Genomic DNA, 24725 nt, shown 5'->3' on the forward strand with positions numbered 1-24725 from the left:
AGGCAGAGAACCCAACTCCTTTTGCTTCCTCCAGAAGCATGCAGAGAACCCAACTCCTTTTGCTTCCTCCTGAAGCAGGCATAGAACCTTGATCAGATGGTGAAGTTTATCTCTCCAGAACCCCTAAGGAACTAGGGACGACAACTAGAGAAGACGACGACGGATCCTTGCTTGGAGCAACCTTTGTGAACTCCCTCACAAGATCCTCTCTCTCTCTCTCTTGCTCTCCCTCTTCTCTTGGCTATCTCAGGTCAAAACAACAGCAAAAGATGTTCTAAAGGGTATCAAGAGCTCTTAAATAGAAGAGTTTCGGAATAGCTCATTAATTGCAACTTGTCGACATTATTGTCCAGGACGATGTCAATATCGTCATGTACGATCAGTACAATTTAAGCTTAATCAGCCAGGACAATCTGGGATGATCAGAAGAAATTTGTTCATATCGTCCAAGACGATAATATATCGTTATGTACGATTAGTACAAATCGAGGAATATCGTCCTGAACATCGTCCAGTGTATAGTCCCGGTCGATCCTGCGATCGTCCAGGACAATGTGATCGAGCAATCAATCCTTAATTACTTTCCTTAATTACAAGATTAATTTAGGCATAATTGTGCTGCATCGTTCAGGACGATGTCCAAAAATAATTAATGCTTAAATAGATCTGGCGGCTGATTCTTTCTGATTTTAGCCTATCATCCCGGCCGATACAAATATCGTCCAGGACGATGTGCTTAATGACGGCTGCCTTAACCAGGATGTCCTAATTAGGCTTTCTGTTTTTGAATAGATCGTCCATGACAATTTATGGATAGTCTCGGACGATATTACCAAAAACAGTAAACTCTATGAAACAATCAGAAATTCTCCCAAAGTGTGTATGTGCAAGGTTACTTAGCATCAGGAACCACATCTATTACAATAGACTCAAGAAAGGAAAAAAAGGTTACAAATTGACTTAGACCTAGTCTACCCAATCTCGAGCTGGTTCAAATTCCAGTCTGATCTTTGTGGACCTGAAATATTAGTAGGCAAGGCAGTCGTAGAGAAACAGAAATATTTGCTATCATCAAAATCATATTTCCTGAAAAACAGATTCGCAACAGAAGGTATAACAGGTGCACGAGGCTCCCACAAACTGTAGGTTTGATGAGGGGCTGACGTACACAGAATGACTCCCGTGTTTTGCAGAGGTGATGTTTCTTTGGTTTGAATAAACCACCTCTAAATGATTTGGGGAAGCCGAAAATTGCATCTGGTTTACCAATAGTTGCATTTTCTTAGTGATCTGAACAATGTCCTTCAACTTTTTTGTTGAGTAGTCCTCTTAGCTCATCTTTGTGGTAATACTTCTTAAATGTTTTATTAAGAAATCAAAATACTGCAAATAATTGTAATATCTTTCTTGAAGTTTATGCTTTGTTTTGCAAGGGCTACAAGTATTTTCCTTTTCGGCTTTTGCTTTTTTAGTGGTTGCACGGGGCTTTTGTGCCATTGATATCTTGCATGAGGAAGATAGCTCTTGTTATGATCTGCAGGCCGTTGCAAGATTTTTTTGTGTTAGTCTGTATATTCACTATCAGCTTAATCATCTGTAAGAATTATGCGAGAAGCATCATAAGCCCACTCATGTTTTCGAGATTCACAAATTTCTGTACTTTATAATAGTAATTATGATATCCTAATTTAACAAATTGTTCGAGTTTTTGGTACCTGCACAGCCCAGAATTAATTATATTCTGACTTATGAGATACAAAACCTTTTTGTTGGCAGCAGTTTCTTATAATGATGAAGTCTAGTTATTCTCTTTTTCATTTATAGCTTATGCCATTTATTAGGACTTTTTACCATCTAACTCATGGAATGTCTGCATTTTGAAGGGTGCAAAACGCATTAGTTGGAACAGTACTGACATGTAAGAACTTACCTTGGTTTTTTTTCCTTTCTTTTCTTTTTCAATAATGAGATTCAGTTACTGTTCTTCAATTTTATGTGAGCTATTATTTTACATTTTATGATGCAGTTTTGATGATGAAGATGAAGTCATCTTAAATGTCAAATGCCATTATTTGCAAGCTAATGTAGCTGGTTTTATCTTGAATCTTGGAGATTGTGCTCATGTGAAGGTCAGACATCATTTTGAGCCGGTTTTTCAGTACTTCAGGACCTTAATTTTTCCTTATAAAAATATAGTCAATAGTTGCATATATGCATATACGTGCAGTAAGTTAGGATTTGATCGAATTGATGAGGTTTGATCTAATTGGATGAGGTAAGCTCCTTTTCCCTGACCTTTAATAACGACCAATGAGATTTCAAAATAAAATTTAAGATCATCACTCTGAATTAAACTTTTAGAATATCCTAAAATGTACATTTTATGAAGTTTTATGATAGTTTGGCAAAGTATTACGAATAATAGAAAAAACATTGTAAAAAAAAAAAGAAAAAAAAAACTACTTTAAATTTTATTACTTGATTTTGTGAATGTTGTGGAAGTATTTGTAGACTTCCTAGAAGGCTTACAAAAGAAATAAATCAAAGTTATGTATAAAAAAAAGTCCTCATAAGGGTCACATCTAGAGTAGGAAGAGGAGGCACATTGATTGCATTTTAAGGGCATCCAATGATTAGAATAGTTAGTTCGTGTATTCAAAGGATCCTTACCAAGATTGTTTTTCTTGTGGGTCCCACAATCCTTCAACACCTCCCCTCAAATTGAATAGTAAAAAAAAACTATTCCAAATTTGTTTAAAATATTTTTAAATGTGAGGTTACAGAATCCTTTGATGAAAATATTTGCAAATTAATTTTTGGTTAGCACGTATGGAGTGCGTTGACCTTCGTATGTGTTTCACGCCTAGTTCAAGTGAGTATGACAAACGATGGACAATGGATGCAATGTCAACCTTGAATTATTTTGGCTGCAAAGAAAATTGCTCAAACACAATTCATTTGTAAAACGAACAACACAATTGCTTATGAACATCAAAATTATCAAGAAAGGACCCTTTGTGTTTTTGATTTGAGTGAATGTGGTAAAAAATGTCTAGCTATAAATGCGACATTGTATATTGTCTGTTTGAGAGAAGGCCTGTGATGTTGCATTTGAAATATCAAAATTAATATGATAGGACACTTATATTACCAGTGTTCATCAATGAGAGAAATGACAAAATTCATTCGTGTGTGAAACAAGGATGAAATTTAATGCCCAAGAGCGATGAAAATTTGGTTAGCGAATTGACGTGCAGTCGAAATAGATTTATGTTTAATATTATTACTAAAATTTATACCTAATTTAAAATTAGTATTTTAGAAAATAAAAAAAATATTGTATTTAAGTCAATTTAAAAATAAATAAGTTGGAACCTTCTCGCAAAATATATCACGTCCTTTTGCTGCAAAAGATTTTTTAATTAAAAAAAACACAAAGGACATGAAAACGAACAAATTAAAATAAAATCCCTTCTTTATCATACCCGACTTTGTCATGCACGCCTCTAGCCGGTCAACCACATCTAATGCGCCATCGACCAACCAACCTTCCTACACGCTGTTGACCGGTCGACCTCCTCCTAGCTCGCAGCGATAGGCTCTAGCCAATGACCTCTTTTAGCCACCGTTCCCAACTGATCCCAAGCAGTTGTCACCGATCCTAGGCCGTTGCTTGAGCACCTCCAGATGTTGTCAACCCTCCAACTAGCCATGTAAACCCCTCTCTTCCTTCTCTTCCACACTCTCTCTCTCTCTTCCCCTACATCTTCTCTCTTGCTTTCACTCTCTCTCTCTCTCACAATCTTTTTCTCTCCAATTCTCCCTCTTCTTCCACTTTCACGCTCTTCCACTCTTTCCCTCACTCAATCTCCCTCTTTCACTCTCCCTCTCACGATCTCTTTCTCTCTCTAAATAGATCTCTTTCTCTTACTACCCTATTTCCTTTCTTGCTTCACTCTCTCCCGTCTCTCTAAAAATGTTAGAAAAAAATCTTGTGTTGTGTTCGCTCACAAACCTGCTTCATCATCATCAACTTCATCAACGCCTTCATGCACACATGTATAAAATGCAACAACTCAAAATCTTCAAAATCTCATTGGTGATGTGTTTTGTGCAGTGAGTGATGTTTTTTTAGCATGACGAGGGATACTCATCAACATTTGTGATGTGGCTGGTAAATACCTAAAGCCTCATTAGAGGTGCATTTGGCATGACGATCAGAACTCATGCATGTTTTTTTAGTGCGGCAAGTGAAACACATATGCAACTTTTGGGACATGGCAGGCAAATCCTTCAAAATTATGTTTACGATACATTTGGTGCGGCGAGCAAAACCTATACAAATTTTTCCTAGCATGGCAGGGAAACTCATCGGCGTATTTTGCGATGTAGCGATAAATTCCTAAAATTTTATTTGCGGTGCATTTGGCGTAACGAGTGAAACCTGTGCAAGCTTTTCTCAGCATGACAAGGTAGACTTGTGGACGACACTTATAATGCGAAGGGTATAATTTATGTATGTTTTTCTTAGCGTGGCGGGGAAAGTCATTTGTTTTTGCTATTTCTCTAATGCATGTATCAATTGCACACCTTTTTGGCACAACGGGTTTTAAAAATTTCTTCCATGGTGTCTTAGGACACCATACACTTTTTTCTTGGCGTGGTGGGTGTAGGGGAGATGCCGGAAGATTTTCAGAATTTAAGACTGAACACACTTTGGAAAATTGCTCATAGGGGACCTAAAATAGTTAAAATGCACTACAAGAAACTCTATAAAGAGTAAAATCTTGAACTATAACATGAAAATACTAAACTTACTGAGAACTTGAAATACTTGAAATACTTTCAAGTTCGCTAAGACTGTGAATATAATTTCTTGTGACAACTCATCGCAACAAACCAAGTGAATCCAAGAACAGCGAAAATGAACTACTATTCCTCTATATTTATAGGGGATAAATGAACTCCCATGGTACCCATGTCATTTAAGGAAATAATCATTTTAAAATCATGAAAAGGATGACATATGAAAAATGTGTTGACCTTTATATGTCTCAAATATGCATTTGTCACCACCAGATACATAATATTTTCATACAAATAAACATAAGACGATCGTTGAAAACTCAAAATCTATGTTGCACCGATGCGGATACGGCGATACGAATACGATACGATACGGATACGGGACACGCCAATTCTTAAAATAACATGATACGGATACGGCGCGGAAGCCGCGGATACGACATTATAATATATTAATAATACATAAAAATTAATAAAGTAATCAAAGTGTAATATTTGAAATGACAAAAAAATTGAAATAAAAGTAAGCATTAAATATTGAAATGTCTAGTACAACAACAAAAACAAGAAGATAAATTACCAAGCACATGAAATTTCAACTATTTAATAGAAGGAATGATAGGATTAGCTTCTTCAGTGGTTTGTCTTTGAGTTTCTATATCATCTTCAATAAATATCATAGCTTCTAATTCAGGCTCATCAAGTGAAAGATTAGCAATTTCTAATATTCCCATATCCTCAAGAGATTCAAATCCATCTCTAACAGCATCCTAAATCTTGTTGTCTCCATCCATATAAGTTGGAGTTTTTCTTGAGAGAAGTCGAAGGTTTGTATGCACGTAAACTAAATCTTCAGCCCGTTGTGGAGTAATTTTATTTCTCTTCATTGATTGGATGAATGAGTATGTGCTCCAATTTCTTTCACAACAGGATGAGGATGAAACTTGGCCAAACAATTTTATGGCGATTGTTTGAAGTAGAGGTGCTGAAGCTCCATGTATAATCCACCACATTTTCGGATCAATTCTCCACCTATCACGCAATGACTCTTGGTCACCAAAGTCCTCTAAATAACCAAAAAATTTAGCAAGCTCAATATTGACACTTCTTCTCTCCTCCTCATTTGGAAAATAACGCTTCAAACATGTCTTCCTCATATTTGAAATTTCTAAATCTTTCTGTGGAGAAACTCTTTGAGAATCCTCTTGAAGCCATTCTTTAGTTGAATATCTTCAAATAACATTAAATGAAATAATGAGAAAATGTTGAAATTACAAAACAACAAATTGTGAATTCATAATGAAAAAATGTTGAAATTTACCTTGGATTTAGTGAGTGAGCCAAGCAATGTAAAGGTGTATTACTTTTGCTCCACCTATCTTCTAGAATAGCATAGATAACATCCAAAAGCTTGAGTCTTCATGAAGTGTCTTCCTCTCATGTCTATATATAATTTCTTTTACTTTGGCTAGCATTGAATCCCACATCTCATAAATGAGATGTAAACAAGACTTATCCGTATCAGCTACTCTCAACATTTCATAAATTGTGGTCTGTGAAATTTATGATGTTCATCTCATCCCACCAAAATCATCTAAAATCTTCTCTTTTACATACCTAGCCTTTCCAACTTCATCTTTCCTATAACATGACCATTTGTCATGATCACCTAGCTTGAAGAGCATTTTTTCTTTTTTGAATCTTCTCAACATCACTATTACTGAGGCAAACCGAGTTTCAGCAACTGCAAGCATCTTTAAATTAGAGAAATCATTGAACATAGAGAGTCTCATGGAGTGATTCATAATAAAATTTCTAATTAAATTGCATCTCCAGCAATCACTGTTATCCAATGACATTCATTATAGGTGATTTCATTTGCCTCGGTATTCTTAGCTGCACAAATGTTCTTCAAAGCAAGATTAAGCGTATGCACAACACATGTGTCAAAAAATATGAGGATATGCTTGCTCTATAAGTAGACCTGCAGCTCTACAAACAGGTGATTATCAGTAATGACCTGAATGATGTTTGAAGGCCCCACCATCATGATAAATTCTTTGATTAAATTAGAAATGAAGAACTTATCCTTGTACTGTCCTTCACAGTTTACAGCTTTGATAAACATAGGATAGCTCTCTGTTACAGCCATGAAGTTGATAAGTAGTCTTCTTTGTGGATCTGTCCACCCATAAAACCAAAGTAACTCCTTTTTCTTCCAAACTCCTCTAGTAAGCTCGAGCAACTTCTCAATATTGTCCCTCTCTTTGCAAACAACTTCGTTCTAATGACGTTATATCCTGGTGGCAAGTATCCTGCAAGACTGTTATTGCATGCACATGTAAAGGCATTCTTGTAATGTGGATTCCTTGCTAGGTTAAAAGGAAGTCCAGCTGAGTAAAACATTCTAGCTATTTTCCTGTCTAGTTGTTCTCTCATTTGTAAATTAAATGCTTTCTCCAAATCACTATCTACAACATGTTTTCTTTTTTTTTGGTTCAAATCCCTCCATTCGAAAAGGCCCTTTGTTTACAGTACTGTCATCACATCTAATTGAAGAAGATTATGAAGGATATGAAGCATGAGTGCTTGGAAGTGGAATATGTTTTGGAAGCTCTTTTTTACTCCTTTGCTCAGCTTCACTGATTTTTCTTTGTAATTCAGCCATTTGTGATGAGCTTATCTTCGAGCGAACTTTGATTTCATGACCACTAATCTTCAATAAATGAGCTTTCACTCTATAATATGATCCTTTGTATGTTGCATTACAAAAATTGCATTTGAATGCAATATTGCCTCCCTTCTGATGTTTTACCTATTTTTGTAACATAACCTTATAGAGATTTTTATCTCAATATTGATTTCTGATGGACCATCATCAGAAGCAATTCCTACTCCACTAGAGCTCATTATCCTATAAAGGATCTATACAAATTAAAACATATGAATTTGAAACATGAAAAAATTTAAGTGAAAGTGTAGATATGTTGCGACTCTGCCGGGGGTCCAAGGGGGCGCTGCCCCCTGGCGGTCAGGTCGCAGGGTCAAGGGGCAGCGCCCCTGCGGGGTTTTAGGGGCAGCACCCCTGAAACAAATTTTTTTTCCTAAAAGTAATTTTGAAGTGTTGTTTATTTTTAAAGTTATTTTTATGGAAAGATACCGAGCGATACCGAGCATGTTTTAGCTTCTCGGTGCCACTTGGTACCATTCGACACCCCTCTATACCGAGCAATACCGAGCGGTACCGAGTAATACCGAGTTACAGTACCGAGCAATACAGAGTTCCAATACCGAGCGGTACCGATTTCCAATACCGAGTAGTACTGAGTTCCAATACCGCTCGGTACCGAGTAGTATTGAGCAATACCTAGTTCCAATACCGAGCAGTACTGAGTTCCAATACCGCTCGGTACCGAGTACTGCCGAGCAATACCAAGTTCCAATATCGAGCGGTACCGAGTTCCAATACTGAGCGGTACTGAGTTCCAATACCGCTCGGTACCGAGCAGTACCGAGTAATACCGAGTTCCAATACCGAGCGATACTGAGTTCCAATACCGCTCGGTACCGAGTAGTACCGAGCAATATCGAGTTGCAATACCGAGCAATACCGAGTGGTACTGAGTTCCAGTACCGCTCGGTATCGAGCAGTACGGAGCAATACTGAGTTCCAGTAACGTTTGGTACCAAGCGGTACCAAGTTTCTATATCGAGCCTATGATTAAGAAAACGAAGAATGACGAAGAAAAGGAACCTTCACTGCTCACGTCGCCTTCACTGTTCCCATTGTCGAGCCACTTCGTCGACGAAGGATGATCTTAACGACTTTAATGCTCACGTCGTCAAGCCTCTTTGTCGACAAAGGATGGTCCTGTTTGTTTCTATGCTCGCGTCATCGAGCCGCTCCTTCAACTATAACGAAGAAGATGAACACTTGCATGGAAATGAAAAACCTAGCTTTTTGAAATGTTTCAGCCGCATAAATGAATATGGATATTGAGCGGAAACGGTGGAAAGTCGAAAAGAATAGGGTAAATCGTGGCTCAGTGTTTTTTTTACGCGTGTCCAGTCAAATTTAAATAATATTTTAATCGGACACGGCAAAGCCGTATCCGACACGTATTCGTGCCGTATCGGAGGCGTATTCGTATCCGACACGTGTCTGATACAGCACGCCTCGTAAATAGGAGTATCCGTGCAATATAGCTCAAAATGCAAGTTTTCAAGCATCTAAGTGACAAAGTTTTCATGCGAGTGTGAAAATTTGGATTACTTTAGGATTTACACAAATTTGCTAATTTATAATTAAGCTATAAAGCTTCAAAATTTTGTGCAAGTATCATATGGATACATTGAAATTTGCATGAATGCATTATATGAAGGCACAACACAATATACAACTCTTCATGCAAAAACACTGAAAATTATGTAAGAAAATTAAATCTTTTTGGAGATAAAATGTCCACATGTGTTTCGACAAATGTATTAATCCTTTAACTTAATGTCTGAATGACTGAAAGTAATGTGAATACGAACTTTGCATCTAGAAGCATGACATTTTTCTTGAGAAATGCACAATCACCTTGATAAGCGTGCAAATACTTCGAGACTATACCATACCTCTTTAAACATGTAAACTCATTGAGTGAAGATATTGAAAAATATGTGAGTACACTGTGTGAATGCATTAAAAGCATTCAAGTACATTGTGTAGCCACATTCAAAAACATGTAAATACATTGTGTAAATGCATTGAAAAGTATGCAAATTTATTGTGTAAGAGCATGAAATGAGTGAAAGCACATTGAAATGGTGCGAGTACACTGCATAAGTGCATTGAAAACTTGCATGTGCATTGTTCAAATGCATAGTAAAACATGCATATTATTTAAAAGAAAAGTTAAATTGTCTGCATGAACTCTGATGAATGTGTAAAATATGCAAATACAACATCTGAGAATGTTGCGCTGGTTAAGAATATAAATTAAACTACTATTGTCTTGCTTTGAAAAGCGTCCAATCACTCTAAATCTTTTGTAATCATTTTAAATTTGCAAACTTATTTTAAAAATTCAAGTTTATTCGTATTGGATCATTCGTCTTAGAAATTTAAGTCTTAAATAGTGCACTATAACTTCTGTTTTCATAAATGAGCATACAATTGAGAATACCACAACAAGATTTTATTTGTATGAAGGAAATTCATGCAAAAATACAAACTCTCGAGTTTACTGTTTATATGATATATTGCGAAGTTAATATTCAAATATGATCCTTTGTTAGTAAGTGGGCAGAGTTGTCAATATTCTAATAACATAATGAAATATTCAAATACCCTGATGATGATTGTGCTGAAAGTAAATCTCAACCGAAGGACAACTTATTTTTGAGAATTCCCTTAATTCCTTATGCAAACCACCTTGGCTTGAATTAAAAAAAACATGAATATTAAGAAAATTCATCCAATTTTCATAATCATTTGTTAAATGTGATAAGCTTATGAACAACCTCACCTCAAGAGCCAATGCCTTGTCGAGTATATCATTATTATTCTTTCTCAGACAATCACTCATCATTAATGAGTAATGTTGATGGTAGGTTTATTGTCACAAATTTTCTTTATTGTCCCTTCTCATTTGATTTTTAAATTTTCCAAAATAATTTTAATCCATAGAAGTTTGTAGATTCCTCAAGCAATGAATCTAAATTCAGATCTATTACTAAAACTTGAAACAACATGTTTCTTGCTTTTCCACATTATGCGATTTTCACCCAAAAATGTGTAATATCCATTCATGGATTTTCTATCCATTGGTGATCTTGTGTAGTATGCATCAATATATCCTTCAATTTGTAAAATATCATGTCTTTTATAGAGAATTCCTTTAACATGGCTTGATTTAGGGTTCATGAGGATTCTTTTATCAGCATGAAGGTGTGACTCTTTGGATTTGTGCATTAATTGATTTGATGAGATGGATTATAAGTATGATGTCTAGACGGGTATGCTATAGATCATTTTTCAAGTAATCATTTGATATTGCCATCTATTTTATTTCCTCTTTCTCATCTACGTCTACTTTTTGACCTGCACTAATTAAGGCTTCACAAGGTTTGTTATTAGTTAATTTTTTTTTTCTTTTCATAGATCTGAGATACATTTTTTTGAGAGAGGAAAATTCCTTGTTTTGATAGAGTAATATCTATTCCCAAGAAGTATTTGAATTTGCTCGACTGTTTGATATGAAATTCTTTAGCAAGTGTTTTTTTGAGAGACTTATTTTCTCTATTGTTATCACTTGTGACAGTTATGTCATTGTTGAATTAATAAAGAAAAGAAACAGGAAAATCAAATAGGCATAATGCTTCATGAAGCAACACACCCATTCGATACAATACGTCGATTCGATCAATAAATACAACGAAACAGAACAAAAAAAGCTTACGTTGGTTTCATTCTCTCAATCCCACACCTGTCCCTGTTCGTCTATCTCCACTCCTTCACAAAACCTGCCACATTCGCAATCGGCTTGTCTGTTCTTCCTTCCGTGTGAAACCTCTCGCGTGAAATCGATCCAAGCCTACTTTCCCCTCCTCTCACGAGAAGAACCGCACCTCTGCCATGCTCCTCGCCTTCGTGCATTTCTCTTGCACGTTCGCTCTTGCATGATCCGGCGATTCGTTCTCCCGTGTCTCGCTGCACTTGCCCCAGTCTCGTGCAGCCTGCCTGACAAGCTCGTGCTCTGATCCCATACAGGCACAACCCACGACCCATTCACGCTTGTAATTTCCTTAGTCCGCTCCAACCATTATTCCCTTTGCACCTCTGCTTCTATCTTCTTTAACCGTAAGTGCAGAGAGCTTTCTCGTCTTTTCTCTTGTATATTGCCTAACAAAGCCTTTAATAGCTCGTGGGTATAAGAAGGTGACATGAGTTCTTGTGTACAAGGAAATTATATAATAATAATAATAATAATAATAATAATAATAATAATAAAAGCAAAGTAAATAGGTATTTGATTCGAAGACTTGTGTCGTTGTTTCTTTGATAAAGGCAGGATTTTAGGTTGAAGACCATGTGTCATTGTATCTTTTTGATATAGGTAGGATGATTTTATTTGGTAGACCGTGGGTCATTGTTATCCTTTATTCAGGTGAGAAGAACAATGGCAAGTGCTGTTCCAACCTCTCTTCACGGGGAGGGGATGTGATGCCAGACATATATGAGATTACAATTAAGATAAGGATTTCGCACGCTTAATGATTAAGAGCAAGTTAATTAAATCTTTATGGTGATTTAAACAAGGAAATAAAACACTAAAAGCGGTAAACACAAGCTTAGGCCAAGTTACTTGTAAAAAGTAAAAATCACAAAAAAACCAATTACTCTTAACATTGCATACAAGATAGGTTTCAACAAGAAATCCCTAATCTAACAATAAGAATAGTCACTATTAAGCAAGCCCACTCACTCTTTAAATTATTAGGCTTTAGCATATAGGACTAACATGACCTCTGTGAATCAATTAATTCCACATTTGAAAGTGACTAGGAAAATAAAAGAATGATGGAAAGAGTTCACCGAATCTTGGGTTTGGACTTGGGACATCAATCAGAAGGTCTTCCCGAGTAGGAAAGTCGCCCCTTTTTGGCTGAATTTTCTCCAGACAACAACCTGAATTCTGTTTGAAGAATTGGGGTGGTAGCTGGAGGACTTCTGCTCAGCAAAACAACTGTTTCTACTACTGAAATTATTCTGGACAACAACCTTTATAACATAGAAAATATGAATAGCAGCACTAGGGAGGCTTTGGATAGCAGTCGGAGCGTTTATAGTAGCGAAACTGTTGATTTTCCTTTGTTGGAGTTGATGGACTGCAAGCTGTCCTTCTTTAGACAGCAGTTTGAGAGGTCTCCGGTTGGTGGGAAGGCGAGGGAGAGTTGCAGGAGTTCCTGGACAGCAGTTTTGGGGAGCAGAATGTAAAATTTGGATTGGGTTTGGGAGGAATTTGTGGGAGGAAAACTTAAAAGAGAGGTAGAGGAGATGGCTGAGCCAGGGGAGGAGGGAAATTAATTTGGGTATGAAGAAGGGGCATTCAATTAGATAGGAGGGAGGGAAAGGGGTGTAGAGGGGTGGTGAGTATGTGAGGGGGTAGGGGATTGGGTTTTGATTACCTTCCAAATCAAACAATCCTAAATTAAGAAGGATTTAAATTAAATCCCTCCACTAAATTCAGAATTAGTTGATTGACATCTGGTCTACAACTTTCCTAATATAGATCTCCTATTTTAGGAAGGTATTCAATTTTAAATCAATTTGAATTTGAAAACTATCCTAATTGGGATTTCTGAAAAGTGGAAAGCATTAACTTTGGGATGTGAATCAGGGAGACAAAGATTTGGGGAAGTAGGGCCGGCGACAAGGGATGATGGGGTTAGGTGGCTGGTGTCTAGGTAAGCAATTGGGTGGCCTCTAAGGGGTCGGCGGCTAGGTGGCTTGGGGTGGGGATGCCGACTTCTAAGGAAGAAGAGAGGAGGAAAGAGAATAGAAGAAAATAATAAAAACCACGAACCTGGACACTTCCAAGGTTGGTGGGTGATCCGATTCCCCTCCTAGGGATTTGTCCAAAATCACTCAAGCATTCTCAAGCCAAAGCAAACATGCAGGAAAATTTTCTTTCATTCATCATTAATCCTCAAAAAGGGAGGGGAAGGCTTTAAATAGCCAATACAAAGTTACAAATAAAAAGTACTAATATGCCGGCTCGAAAATTTTTTAGGTTTTTTAAAATTTAAGTAATTACAATTTTTTATTAAATTTAGGTTTTTTAAAATTAAGTAATTACTATTTTTATTAAATTTAAATCTAAAAAAATAGATTGATTTAGTTTTTTTTAAAAATAAACTACAGCTACATTTTTTCAATGTTTTATGTAGGAGAAGTTGCTATTTTTTATCCACGGGATTATGGGATAAATTTCAATAGTTTCCAATATTTTATAAAAAAAAAGCGAGCAACCTTTTTTATCCATGGGATTATAGGAAAAAGCAATGGACCGCTTGTGGACGAGCACATCGACTCGGGTGTCTGTAGTGCCGCTGGCCCATTGGCCGATAAACCGGGTGGGAAACTGCGAATGGCGAGCAAAAAATTAAAATCGAGCGGCTCAACGAGCTCGTTTATGTGTCGCGAGTCGAGCGCGATATTTAACTGGCGAGTTGAGCTCGAATACCTCCTGACTCGAATTCGACTCGACTTGTTTACACCCTTACTCAAAATACCTGCAAACAAATAAACAATAACAAATTTAGTACTATAAGAAAGCAATAGTGCTAATGAACAAAAGTCAAAGTAATGTAACTATAATAATGTGCTGTAATGAAAATATAATTGCTAAAAGGAAGGTATTGGAACTAAAGAAGCAACGCTGAAGCAAGAAAAAGACTGCTAAAAGTACAAAACGATGGTATTGAGGAAAAAGAAAAGTTCAAAAGAAAAACTAAGTAGCTCTAACATATAATTTCTAAATGAAGTAATAAATCCTAATCTAAGTGATGTATTAGGGGAACTACTAAGTGCAGTAAGGAACCCTAAATTTAAAGGCTCCAGGTAACTTTCAATGAAAGCAATAAGAACTACTCGAATTAATGTGAAGTCACTCACCCTAAATCTTCAAAATAAATATCAAACTACATGCCACTTCCAAGGGAAGCAGTAAGTCAATCTTCTTTGGTACTTCTTTTTCATCAGCCCCTTTTCCTTTGCAACCTTCAAAACTTTGTAAACTTTGGCAGACAGAGTCTCAGGTTCTTTCTTCCTCCAAGGAGCAGGGATTTGGAGCTGCCGCTTTCAGAATGATTGTTTCAACTCATCAATGGAATTGTTTCTTTTAAACCATTTTAAATTTGTGTATTTATTTTAGGGTGGGAATGTTAGCCTCTTGCTCTAAAGCTGGGAGAATTGTTGGATGGATGGGCAGTGGTTGCTGAGCTCGTAGCTCTGCATTCTTCTTCATTCTATGCCTCGACAATTTTTCTCTAGATGGGGAAGCTTCAGCGTCATGCCTTCTAGCTGCGAAAGGCTTGTTCGGTAAGATGGTGGTGTTGGCAGGAACCATAGAAATTTTCTGTCCGGCTACAACCCTTCTCGTTGCCGGGGCTTCAGAATTTGACATCCTTTTGAAGACTGAGGCCCTCTTATGGGGGAACTCTTTAGCAGTAATAGCTTTGGCTGGTTGTGGTAGTTGTGGTGGTGGATGCACATGACGACCATAAACATCAACAGCGTGAGGCCTCCTGCTTGGCCCTTTAGTATCCATGCCATATATAAGAACGACAACTGCACTTGCAGTAGTTGCAGAGAATTGTGGCCCACCAAATGAATGGTGTCACCGGAGTCTTCAGTGTTAATGACAACATTTGCAGCCGAATGCTGACACCACGTCCTAGTTGGATGATGAAAGGAGTGTTTTGGAGGTCCATTTTGCACAAAATGAAAGATGGGGATTGATAATCATAATTTGATATATTATCCCATACTTTCAACGTGAAAGGACTCGACATAACGAAATAACACAAACAAATAATTTGTATAATTTCAAAATATTTTTTATAGAATTTTTAATGAGTTCAATTAAACATTTTTTATTTTATGAATGATATTTTAATATTCACTCATTTGCTTTTGCTATTACTATAGCTTAAACATATGACTAGTCAAAGATGGAAAGAGAAACCATCGCTAGTGGAGTCATTAGAAATTTGTGGGCTCCAAAAAGCACACCTTGGCCTCTCTACGACCCCTTTTTTGTTAGCGAGGGGAGTTTTAACGAGTTTAGGTTCCGAGGTAAGCATTCAGAAGACATTAAATTTTTAGATAAGACATCACCTAGAGATTTAGCCATCATTTTATGCGTACTTTATGATATCAGTATTGGTTTCCTATAGGCACATGCCGCTATATTTAATTACCCCTCCCGATATCGATGGAGAACTTTCGGTTAAGGCTAGTATTAAACAAATATGTAGTATTTAGCGTAAAGTAACAACAAAATTTGATATTGAAAACTAGAAATTTATCACCGCATAGTTAAACTGGATGGTGGGGGGAATGATGATGAACCTAATTAAGATCCCATGGTTTCATCGTCTTGGGCCATTATGGTCCCTAGTTTACTTAGAGGAGGCAATCAACTCAATTTGATTGAAATATCCTTGTATGTAGCATGGGTTGCTTCTTCCAAGAGTACCTTGTAGGCTTGTGGTTAATATTTGCCCAATAATATGTACTATACAATTGATAGGGCACAAAGCCTTTTGTCAGTTAAGATGGGCTCAAATTTGTTCCATTGGGCTTAAAGCCCATCTTAGTTGACAAAAGGCTTTGAGGCTGCTTCAATGCAATTCCAATAAAAATCGCCTCAAGCCTTATTTCTCAAGTTTTTTTTTTATGAGGCTTACACCTCATCTTGGATGAGGCCTGCCTTGAGCACGTCTCGCTGTTGGGAAATAAATTTCCATATTGATTCAGTGTGCTCTCCTACTTTGTGATCGAATGCTGCATTGAGAATAACATATCATCTCAGAAGGCAAACACGATATTCTACAATGGATTTAATAACAAAATAGGGTTTTGGAAAATATTATTGCTCTAATGAAACATGATTAAGAGAACAAAATATCATCCCGAAAAGATGAACATAATGTCTTGTGAAAGTATTTGAAAAGAGAAATAAAGTTTTATAAATTTGTCATTCTCGCAATCAAATACAACGACGAGAATATTATATCATCTCAAGAGACGGACACAATATTCAACAAAGGAGTTGAAAGCAAGAATGAATTTTGAATAATACGCAATATCTATAATCAAATACAACAAAGAGAATATCGTATCATTTCAGCAAAATGATAATGACATTCTCAAAGGTGTTCAAAAGTAGATATGGGTTTTGAAAAGAATTTTCTACATTCCCAAAGATCTTTCTTCTATCCTACGAGAGTAAGATAGGGTTTATTTTATTCTGGAGTTGTCGGTTCCCCATAAGGGCAAGCTCCTTTGGTTAATTACATCTCAAGAGAAATTATTCTCTTGAGTATACTCTCGATTAAAGTAGCAGCGAATATATTTTTTGGATTTCAAAGTATAAGGGAAGGATTAGAAACTTTGTATTTAAAAAAAAAAGGATAGGATCAAAATCGAGTAGTTATTTTGGAGTCGAAGGATAAAAAGTATGGAGCACTCGAATTCCAAGATCGCTCAGAAGTGCTTCAATCTATCATATAGTTGGACTTTAGTGCTTTAGAATGAGATTTATTTTGTTTAAGTTTGTCTTGTTTTAGAAAGTTGGAACTTATATTCTTGATCACCAGATTAGAATAATGCCTAGGAAGTGAGAACTTATGATATATAAATCAAGTTCAGATATGGGGTAAGTCGCTACAGGGTAGCGATTCAAATCTAATCTAACAAAATACAAAGGGCTTAGGAGGTCTGGCCCTTCTGGACTTACAATCATGCATGGATAGGAATGCCGGCTAAACTCCACCTAACACTTTAAAATCATGATGTCCGATCTTATAAAATGCAAGATAAGGTAGGTTATTATTTTAAGGAGATTGGGGCCAAAATCTAAGAAGTCTTAATGGCCTCAAACTATAGATGGTTGATCATGCTTCTAGTACTAAATGCAGTTAATGATTTTATTTTGTGAATTGTTGAAAGGGGATTTTTATCATTTATACATTCCTACTTATCTTTCTATATTATTGAGGGATTTTGTATTTTTGTTTCAAGTAGAAGAGTTTTCCCTAAAGACTAACGAGACTATTCTCCAGGCAAGTATAAAAATGTCCGTCGCAAGCCAGTTATATTTTTGTATAATGTGAAGAAGTTTCTATGTGAAAATCATGGTGTTTGAAATGTCGGTCAAAGTTCTAGTGTCGTTTGTTATATTCCATAACTACATTTTAGTTTTAAATTCGGGTAAAAAGTTATACTCATATGTCTTTTATATTATTTTATGTTTTGAGTTTACAATTAATTATTTAATATTTGCAATTAAACATGAGAATGAGATACAATATGAGTAAATAAATAAAATACAAGTACGCAACATAGATTAACATATAGGAAATACACAAAGAAGGTGAACAAATAAATATCATAACCTAAGGGTTTAAGGCTGGTGGCCAAATTATAGCTTCTAATGTGTACTAGGTCGTGTGGGTGGTCAGCCCTATTATTAGTTTGGGTTTCATTTTTCAATTTTAATTATGTTTAAGTTTATTCGAGGATGATTTCAATTCAAATATTAATGTTTAAAAAAAAAATAATTTGACTTTTAAGTAGTTTATAGAGAAGATTTTATTATTTTGATATCCTATTCGATGCAAGTTGTTGTTTATTAGAATTTTATGAATTTATAAAAATGTAATTTAATTCTTAATGAGTTTTGGAGAACTTGTTGAATTTGAAAATGTTATTGAAAAGTTAATTGAATTATTTAATTAATTATGTATTCATGAAATTGATTTAGAATTATTCTGAATTTTGTTGGATTTTTAATTAATTAATTGTTATTTTATTATTCTTCTATTCCCCTTTTTATTATTGTTATCATTACCATTTTTCAATTACACTTTTCATATTTAAATTTGGATATATCAAATTTCGGGTTTAATTATATTTGCTATATTTATATTTTAATTTATTTTTATTAGTTTATGTTGGTTTTATGATTGATTTAATTAGTGTTAAGGGTTATCCAAGTTTGATATTAATTATTTTGTTTCAAATGTGAAATTTAATATTATTATATTTCTTTCTTATGTGTATGTATAGACATGTATATGTTATCTAGTTTATTATTTGTTAACATTTTTATTGTTGGTTTGGTTCCTTGATGTGCTTTATGGAGGTTAGATGCACTAAGTGTCAAGGTAAGTAGATAATTAGGGATAAAACCTAACCTACTGGGTAGGCATGACGCCCCCGATCAAGATCCCATGTTCGTCCATCGTCCCGGGTTCATCAATGTTGTTAACCTATTGGTTGTGTGGCGTCCTAAGGATCCTTGTCAGTAACCATGGGCTACCTCATCCAATGGGACCTCGTAGGCTAAGGGGTTGGGGAGACCTAATTCTAGACTGACAACTGGAAAGTGCATAGGCTATGGATGGTGAACCTAGTTTGCGACCATACATTATATGCTTGCTTATTAAAGATATGATAATTAACAGAAATCTAGTGCCTGAGGCTTCTACCTATACTCCAGCATCACCCACCGTGTCGTGGATGAAGTGGATTTTATACTCAATCATTCTAGTTTGTAAATGTTTATGCAATTATCACCACCAATTCACATGAAATGGCTAACCTAGTGTTAATGTGAGGAAGAAGAGAAGATGCTAAGAAGTACAGTATATGTTAATTGTGTGTCAAATATCCATCATTGCATAGTTTTTCACCAATAAATAGCAACTGTTGATAATGTATTGGTTATCGGAGCAACAATGCACATATTATATAGCTTTGCAAGCTTTGGCTCTCAACTTGTTTCTCCAAATGATATAAACATAGTGTACTAAACTTAACAGTTAACCTCTTCAAATTTATAATAAACACATTGAAATCAAAGTAGAAATACTTCATAATTTATTCAATGCATGACCAATATTCAATTTTCTCATAAAACCAATAGGCTTTCTCAATAAGTAAACAAAGTTTATATCAATTAATTGTAACAACATTATATGCCATTAAGATAGAGTCTCCAAAAGATAATATCAAGAAAAGTTTAACAAATAGTTGCATACTTGAATGAGTCTTTTGGATCCCTGTTAGACTTTAAATACATACAAATGCAAAATTGAATTTTCCACATGGATCCTTGCTAGACATTAAATACAGTTTGGAGAGCAAAAATCTGGCAAATCTGGATTTGTTTCTTTTCCAAGACAGTTTGGAGAGCAAAAAGAGTGAAAATCTACATTTGTTTCATTGTCAAAATAGTTTGGAGAGTAAAAAGAGTGAAAAACTGCATCTAATTCATTTCCAACACAGTTTGGAGGATAGGAGGAATGAAAACCTACGTCTACTTCATTTTAAAACAGATTGGAGGACAAAAAAAGTGAAAAAAAACTGCATCTATTGCATTTTCAAAACACTTTGGAGAACAAGAAGAATGAAAAATTGCATCTACTTTATTTCCAAAACAGTTTGGTGTACAAAAGGAACGAAAATTTGCATCTACTTCATTTACAAAATAGTTTGGAGAATAAAAAAAATGAAAATCTGCATCTATTCCATTTCCAAAATAGTTTGGAAAACAAAAGGAATGAAAATCTGCATCTATTTCATACTCTGTGTATGCATAAAAGAATAGATGCTCTTGTTTTTAAAATAATAACAAAAATTCATATAACATTACTTACGTAAATAGGTAAATATTCATTTACCTTAGAAAGCTTGGCAAAGAGTAATACTATAATTTTTTTTTCATCAAATATATTCACAATCTCGCATGTTAACTGAAACTTACAAGAATTTCTCCAACCAAGCTCATCAAACAGTTAATGGAACTAATTGTCTCTCGAATCGGGTTGAATTAATCCGATTTTCAATTTAATGTATTTCGTTAAAATTTAAATTAATTTTGATTAATTCGTTCTAGGCTCAATTCAATTTAATGGGTCGACGACTTCGAGGCTGAATCGAACACGAATCGAGTCGAATTGACCCTACATTGAATTGGATTGACTTGACATGACATGAATTAACATAGTTTAGATTGAATTTTCCTTCATTAATTTGAAGTCGAATTAATTAAATTCAATTTGGTGTAAATCTATTCGATTGAGATCAAATCAATGCGATCGAGGTTGAGTCGACACTATGTCATCCGACGTCCACCTAAGGAAAATCCTAGGGGTGACTTCTACTCTATGGTAGGGATCTCTAAGTTCTAGGAGAATTCTAGGAGAAGATTGAGCTCACAAAAAATGAGGTCAACACTCGCCTCGCTGGCATGAGGTGTAGGACTCACTTTATTTATGTATTTTTTTTATTTAAAACTTAAGCTAAATCCTATGCAAATGCCCCAAAAAATTATGACTTACACCCCCAAGCAGCAACAACTTCCTCTCAATTGCCTCGACCTCTAGCCCATCGCCTTCACAGTAGTCACAATCGTCGTAGCCGCCGTAAGGGATCACTAGAAAGCCGCACGCTACCACTATCTCCTCTAAAAATTTTGGAGTATTATCTTTATGTTGATGAAAAATATTTATGAAAGATGAAGATGCCTGAGATAAATGAAGAAGAAGCAAATTGAGATGAATTGGACCCTACATGATGAGGCAGAGAAGAGAATAATTTGTTATGATAGTAACTCAAATAAAAGTCCCCTTAGTAATGATAATACATATGATTTCTAAGTTGTTGCCAATTATTTCAGCTTTCTTTAGAAATTATACGTAGATGAGTATGCAACTGAGAAAGAAAAAAATTAGAGTTGAACTTGATGTTATATAATTCTTTTATGCAATTCATATATTTTATATTATTTTGTTCTTGTAATTTTTTGATTTTAATTCTATTTCATATAATTGGTCACTTAACACTTTACATCTTATACAATTTTTTATTTCATATATATGTAAATTTGTTAATTCATTATTCAATAAAAAGTTAATATGTCATCCTTTAATATATTATTTGAATATTATATAAAAAATAACTTTTAACTTTTATTTTGACTTTACATAAATTTTAGATTTTGAGGCTTACATCTCAAAACGCTTTGAGACTTACGCCTCGCCTCACAAACAAAAAAGCTTTAATATCCAATTGCGCAATTTAAACCTTAGGCGGATGGATTTTTATTTTAAGTTTTTAGGTGATTTATTTCAATTTGATATTTTGAACTTTTAAAGAGCAATAGATTTGAAATATTTATTTATACTTGAGCCCCAAACAATTAACTTTGAGATTTGGAGCATTTCTTTAAAAATTGTGTGGACCCGTCTGGTTACATTCAACAAGGCCATCATTAGAGATGATTATGGGTATTATCTTGGTCGAACATTGCCAACTCTGTTTGCTTGCAAACAAAGGATCGGGTTTAGGTCCCAATTTTTTGAGTTATCATATGGATATTAGAACTAGAGGTATTCATTTTAATATATGAATTTTTTTATAAGAGAGCTTGAAGGCTTAATATTAACTTTTAAAATTAAACACTTCAGTTAACTTCAACGAGTGTTGATTCTGAGAGTGCTTTTTGTAGTGAACTTTTCTTGTAATAATATCACGACCTGACTAGGAGACTCGAATTAATGAGGGCGGAACAGTCAGTCAGACAATTAATACACTTTCTAAAATGACCCCTAAAGTTAGGCCTCAACCAAGTTGAGGCGCAAACCTCATAAAAAAAACTTAAGGCGTAAGCATCGAGGCGTTTTTTTACTGGAATTGCGCAAAGGCGGGCCTCAAGGCGAGCCTGATATTGCGCAATTTTAAACCATGCTAATGAGTAAATAATATATAAAACATAAAAATGCATAAGATATGAAGAAGTCAAAATATCCCAATAATATGACAACATGAAATATAGTTCAAGTCAAACTCCATCTTTTCCAAATCACAGTATTCTTTTCATTAACATATAATTCCAAAATAAATAGCAATGACATATCACATCAGAACTTATAAGTCATTAGCACTGTCATCACTAAGGGGGTCTTCATTTGAATCATCATTCTGATGAACTGCTCTCTCCCCTTCCTCCTCTCCTATAGAGTTTAATGTCTCCCAATCAGGTCCTTCCTCAATATCAGTTATCTTCCTCTTTCTTAAATATTTTTGAACAATCTCAAAATAAATAGTGTAATACATTAATAAAAGTCTAAGAAAATTTTATTATTTATATACTTTTTTTGATTTATTCTTGAGTTATGTTGGATGTAGATGCTTTAAGACCATCAAAGAAATTAACATTTAAATCTTCATCTTGTAATTCAGACGACATCACTTCAACTTCATCATTTACAAACCACTCATCAGCAGATGCCATATCCTCACAAAGCAAATGATCTTCATCATCCATTAATCATTTTTTCTTTAAATTCTTATCTCTGAGTCTCCTATTATACATAATGTACACCAGTGAATTCATCCTCAATGTAGACAATCGATTTCTCCTCTTTATATTTACTTAGTTGTAGGCACTCCAATTTCTTTCACAGCCAGATGAAGAGCATGTCAAGCCCAAAACTTTCACAGCAAGACGCTGCAATTCTAGAGTCCCATCACTAAATTGAATCCACCACTCAACTAATATTTATATAAGAGAGTTTAATTAGTGCGAAAAAATAATTTTTAAATAAATTCTTAAAACATTAAATAAAATTACTTGGAGATTGTTTGAAAATTGTATCATTTGCTTGTTGTGACAACTGGTTCATCCGGCCGGTTCACCCGAACCGGCCGGCCCGCCTTTATTTATCCCGCTGAACAGACAGTTCGCGGAACCGAACAATCGCGTGAACAGGAAGGGGCAGACGGTCGGGAATTCACGCGAGAGCAAGGTAGAATTCGTTTTCTTCCAATTTTAACAAACGAGCGCGTTGGAGGGTAAGATTTAACAACTCCTTTTCGTTCTTATTGTTATAGAAACAAAGGTTGGAGAGAATTTGCAACGAAAGGAAGAAACGACCGAGGAAAAATAAGGAAAAAGGTTTGTTGAAATTTCTTTTAGATTTTCCTATAAATTTCTTCTCCTCCTTCGTTTAAAGTGAGCGATATATTTCTTGAAGGTTAAGGAGGGGATTGAAGTGAGGAAAAAGGAAATTTCGGGAAGAAGGATTTTGGGAGATTTGGAAAACCAATTGTAAGAAATTCTATTTCGAAACTATTCTCGAGTTTTATTTGATAAAGCAAATTCATAAAAACTTTATTTCTTGATGATAGAGATTTGGAGAGAAATTCGAAGTAACACCCTTCGTCGAAGACCTGAAAAGTTCAAGTGGGTATTTTTAAAAGTTTAAAATTTCTTTATTTCCATTCTATTTTTGTTTAGAAAGAAGTATATGCGAAATTGATAGATGTATGATTTTTTTCTACTTTTGGAGAAATAGTTAACTAAAATAAGCAACGACATGTATGAGTACAATTATAGAAAAGAAAAAGGATATGTTATGAGTATATCAAAGAATTAGAAAGTAAAGTTTAGAAAGAAAATATATACATGTACATGATTCGTATATGCAAATGATAAGTAATATTTATAGAGATACAAGTAAGATGTGTTGTATGCAATTGTATCAATAACGATGAAAATGAGAAAAGAAAAGAATAAAGGAAAAGGGTATTGAAAACGACAGGAGTCACCCCCTTATGGTACTGGCTGGGGACGCCGTACTCGTGCACGAAAAAGGAAAAGGAAATTTCTATGGAAATGGGGAAAAGGAAATTAAATGGAAAAGGTTGTACCTTTAGGTACTTTGAGACGGTGCTCCTGTGCAAATTAAATGGGAAAAGGAAATGTAAATGAAATATCAAAGATAACAAATGCTTCAAATTATTTTAAATGAAAATATTCAAAGAAGTATTAAGTTAAAGAATTGAAATAAACAAGATTAAGAAAGGAAAGAATATATGTTAATTTATATTTTTATATAAATTATATAGTTACCCACTGAGTTTACTTAGTAAACTCAAACCACGAGTTTAAATGTTTCAGGAAATTCCTAAGAGAAGTAATGGCTGAAAGAGAAGAACATGTTTACAGAAGGCGAGGTGCAAATGACAACAGGTAAAATAAAAATTTTTTATTAGTGGCTCTTCAGTTTATAGAAAAGTTTTGATGATGAGTAAATTTATACTTTTGGAAATGTACTACCGTCCGACTTTTCGTACC

At 35.0% G+C, this 24725-nt stretch overlaps 1 protein-coding gene across 2 annotated transcripts in view; it reads left to right on the forward strand.

Annotated features, from left to right (window-relative positions):
• The window catches only part of LOC110116471 (DNA (cytosine-5)-methyltransferase CMT2), a 119259-nt gene that overhangs the window by 12432 nt on the left and 82102 nt on the right, over positions 1-24725 (forward strand). For both annotated transcript variants that reach the window (XR_002305445.2, XM_020850036.2), the window contains exons 2-3: positions 1884-1918; positions 2027-2129. Coding sequence is in view for 1 of the 2 variants with exons in the window: in XM_020850036.2 (XP_020705695.1) it covers positions 1884-1918; positions 2027-2129 (138 nt within the window). In the remaining variant the exon portion in view is untranslated. The remainder of the gene's footprint in view (positions 1-1883; positions 1919-2026; positions 2130-24725) is intronic.

Source organism: Dendrobium catenatum, unplaced genomic scaffold (genome assembly GCF_001605985.2).
Source record: "Dendrobium catenatum unplaced genomic scaffold, ASM160598v2 fragScaff_scaffold_390, whole genome shotgun sequence".
Classification (NCBI taxonomy): Eukaryota; Viridiplantae; Streptophyta; class Magnoliopsida; order Asparagales; family Orchidaceae; genus Dendrobium; species Dendrobium catenatum.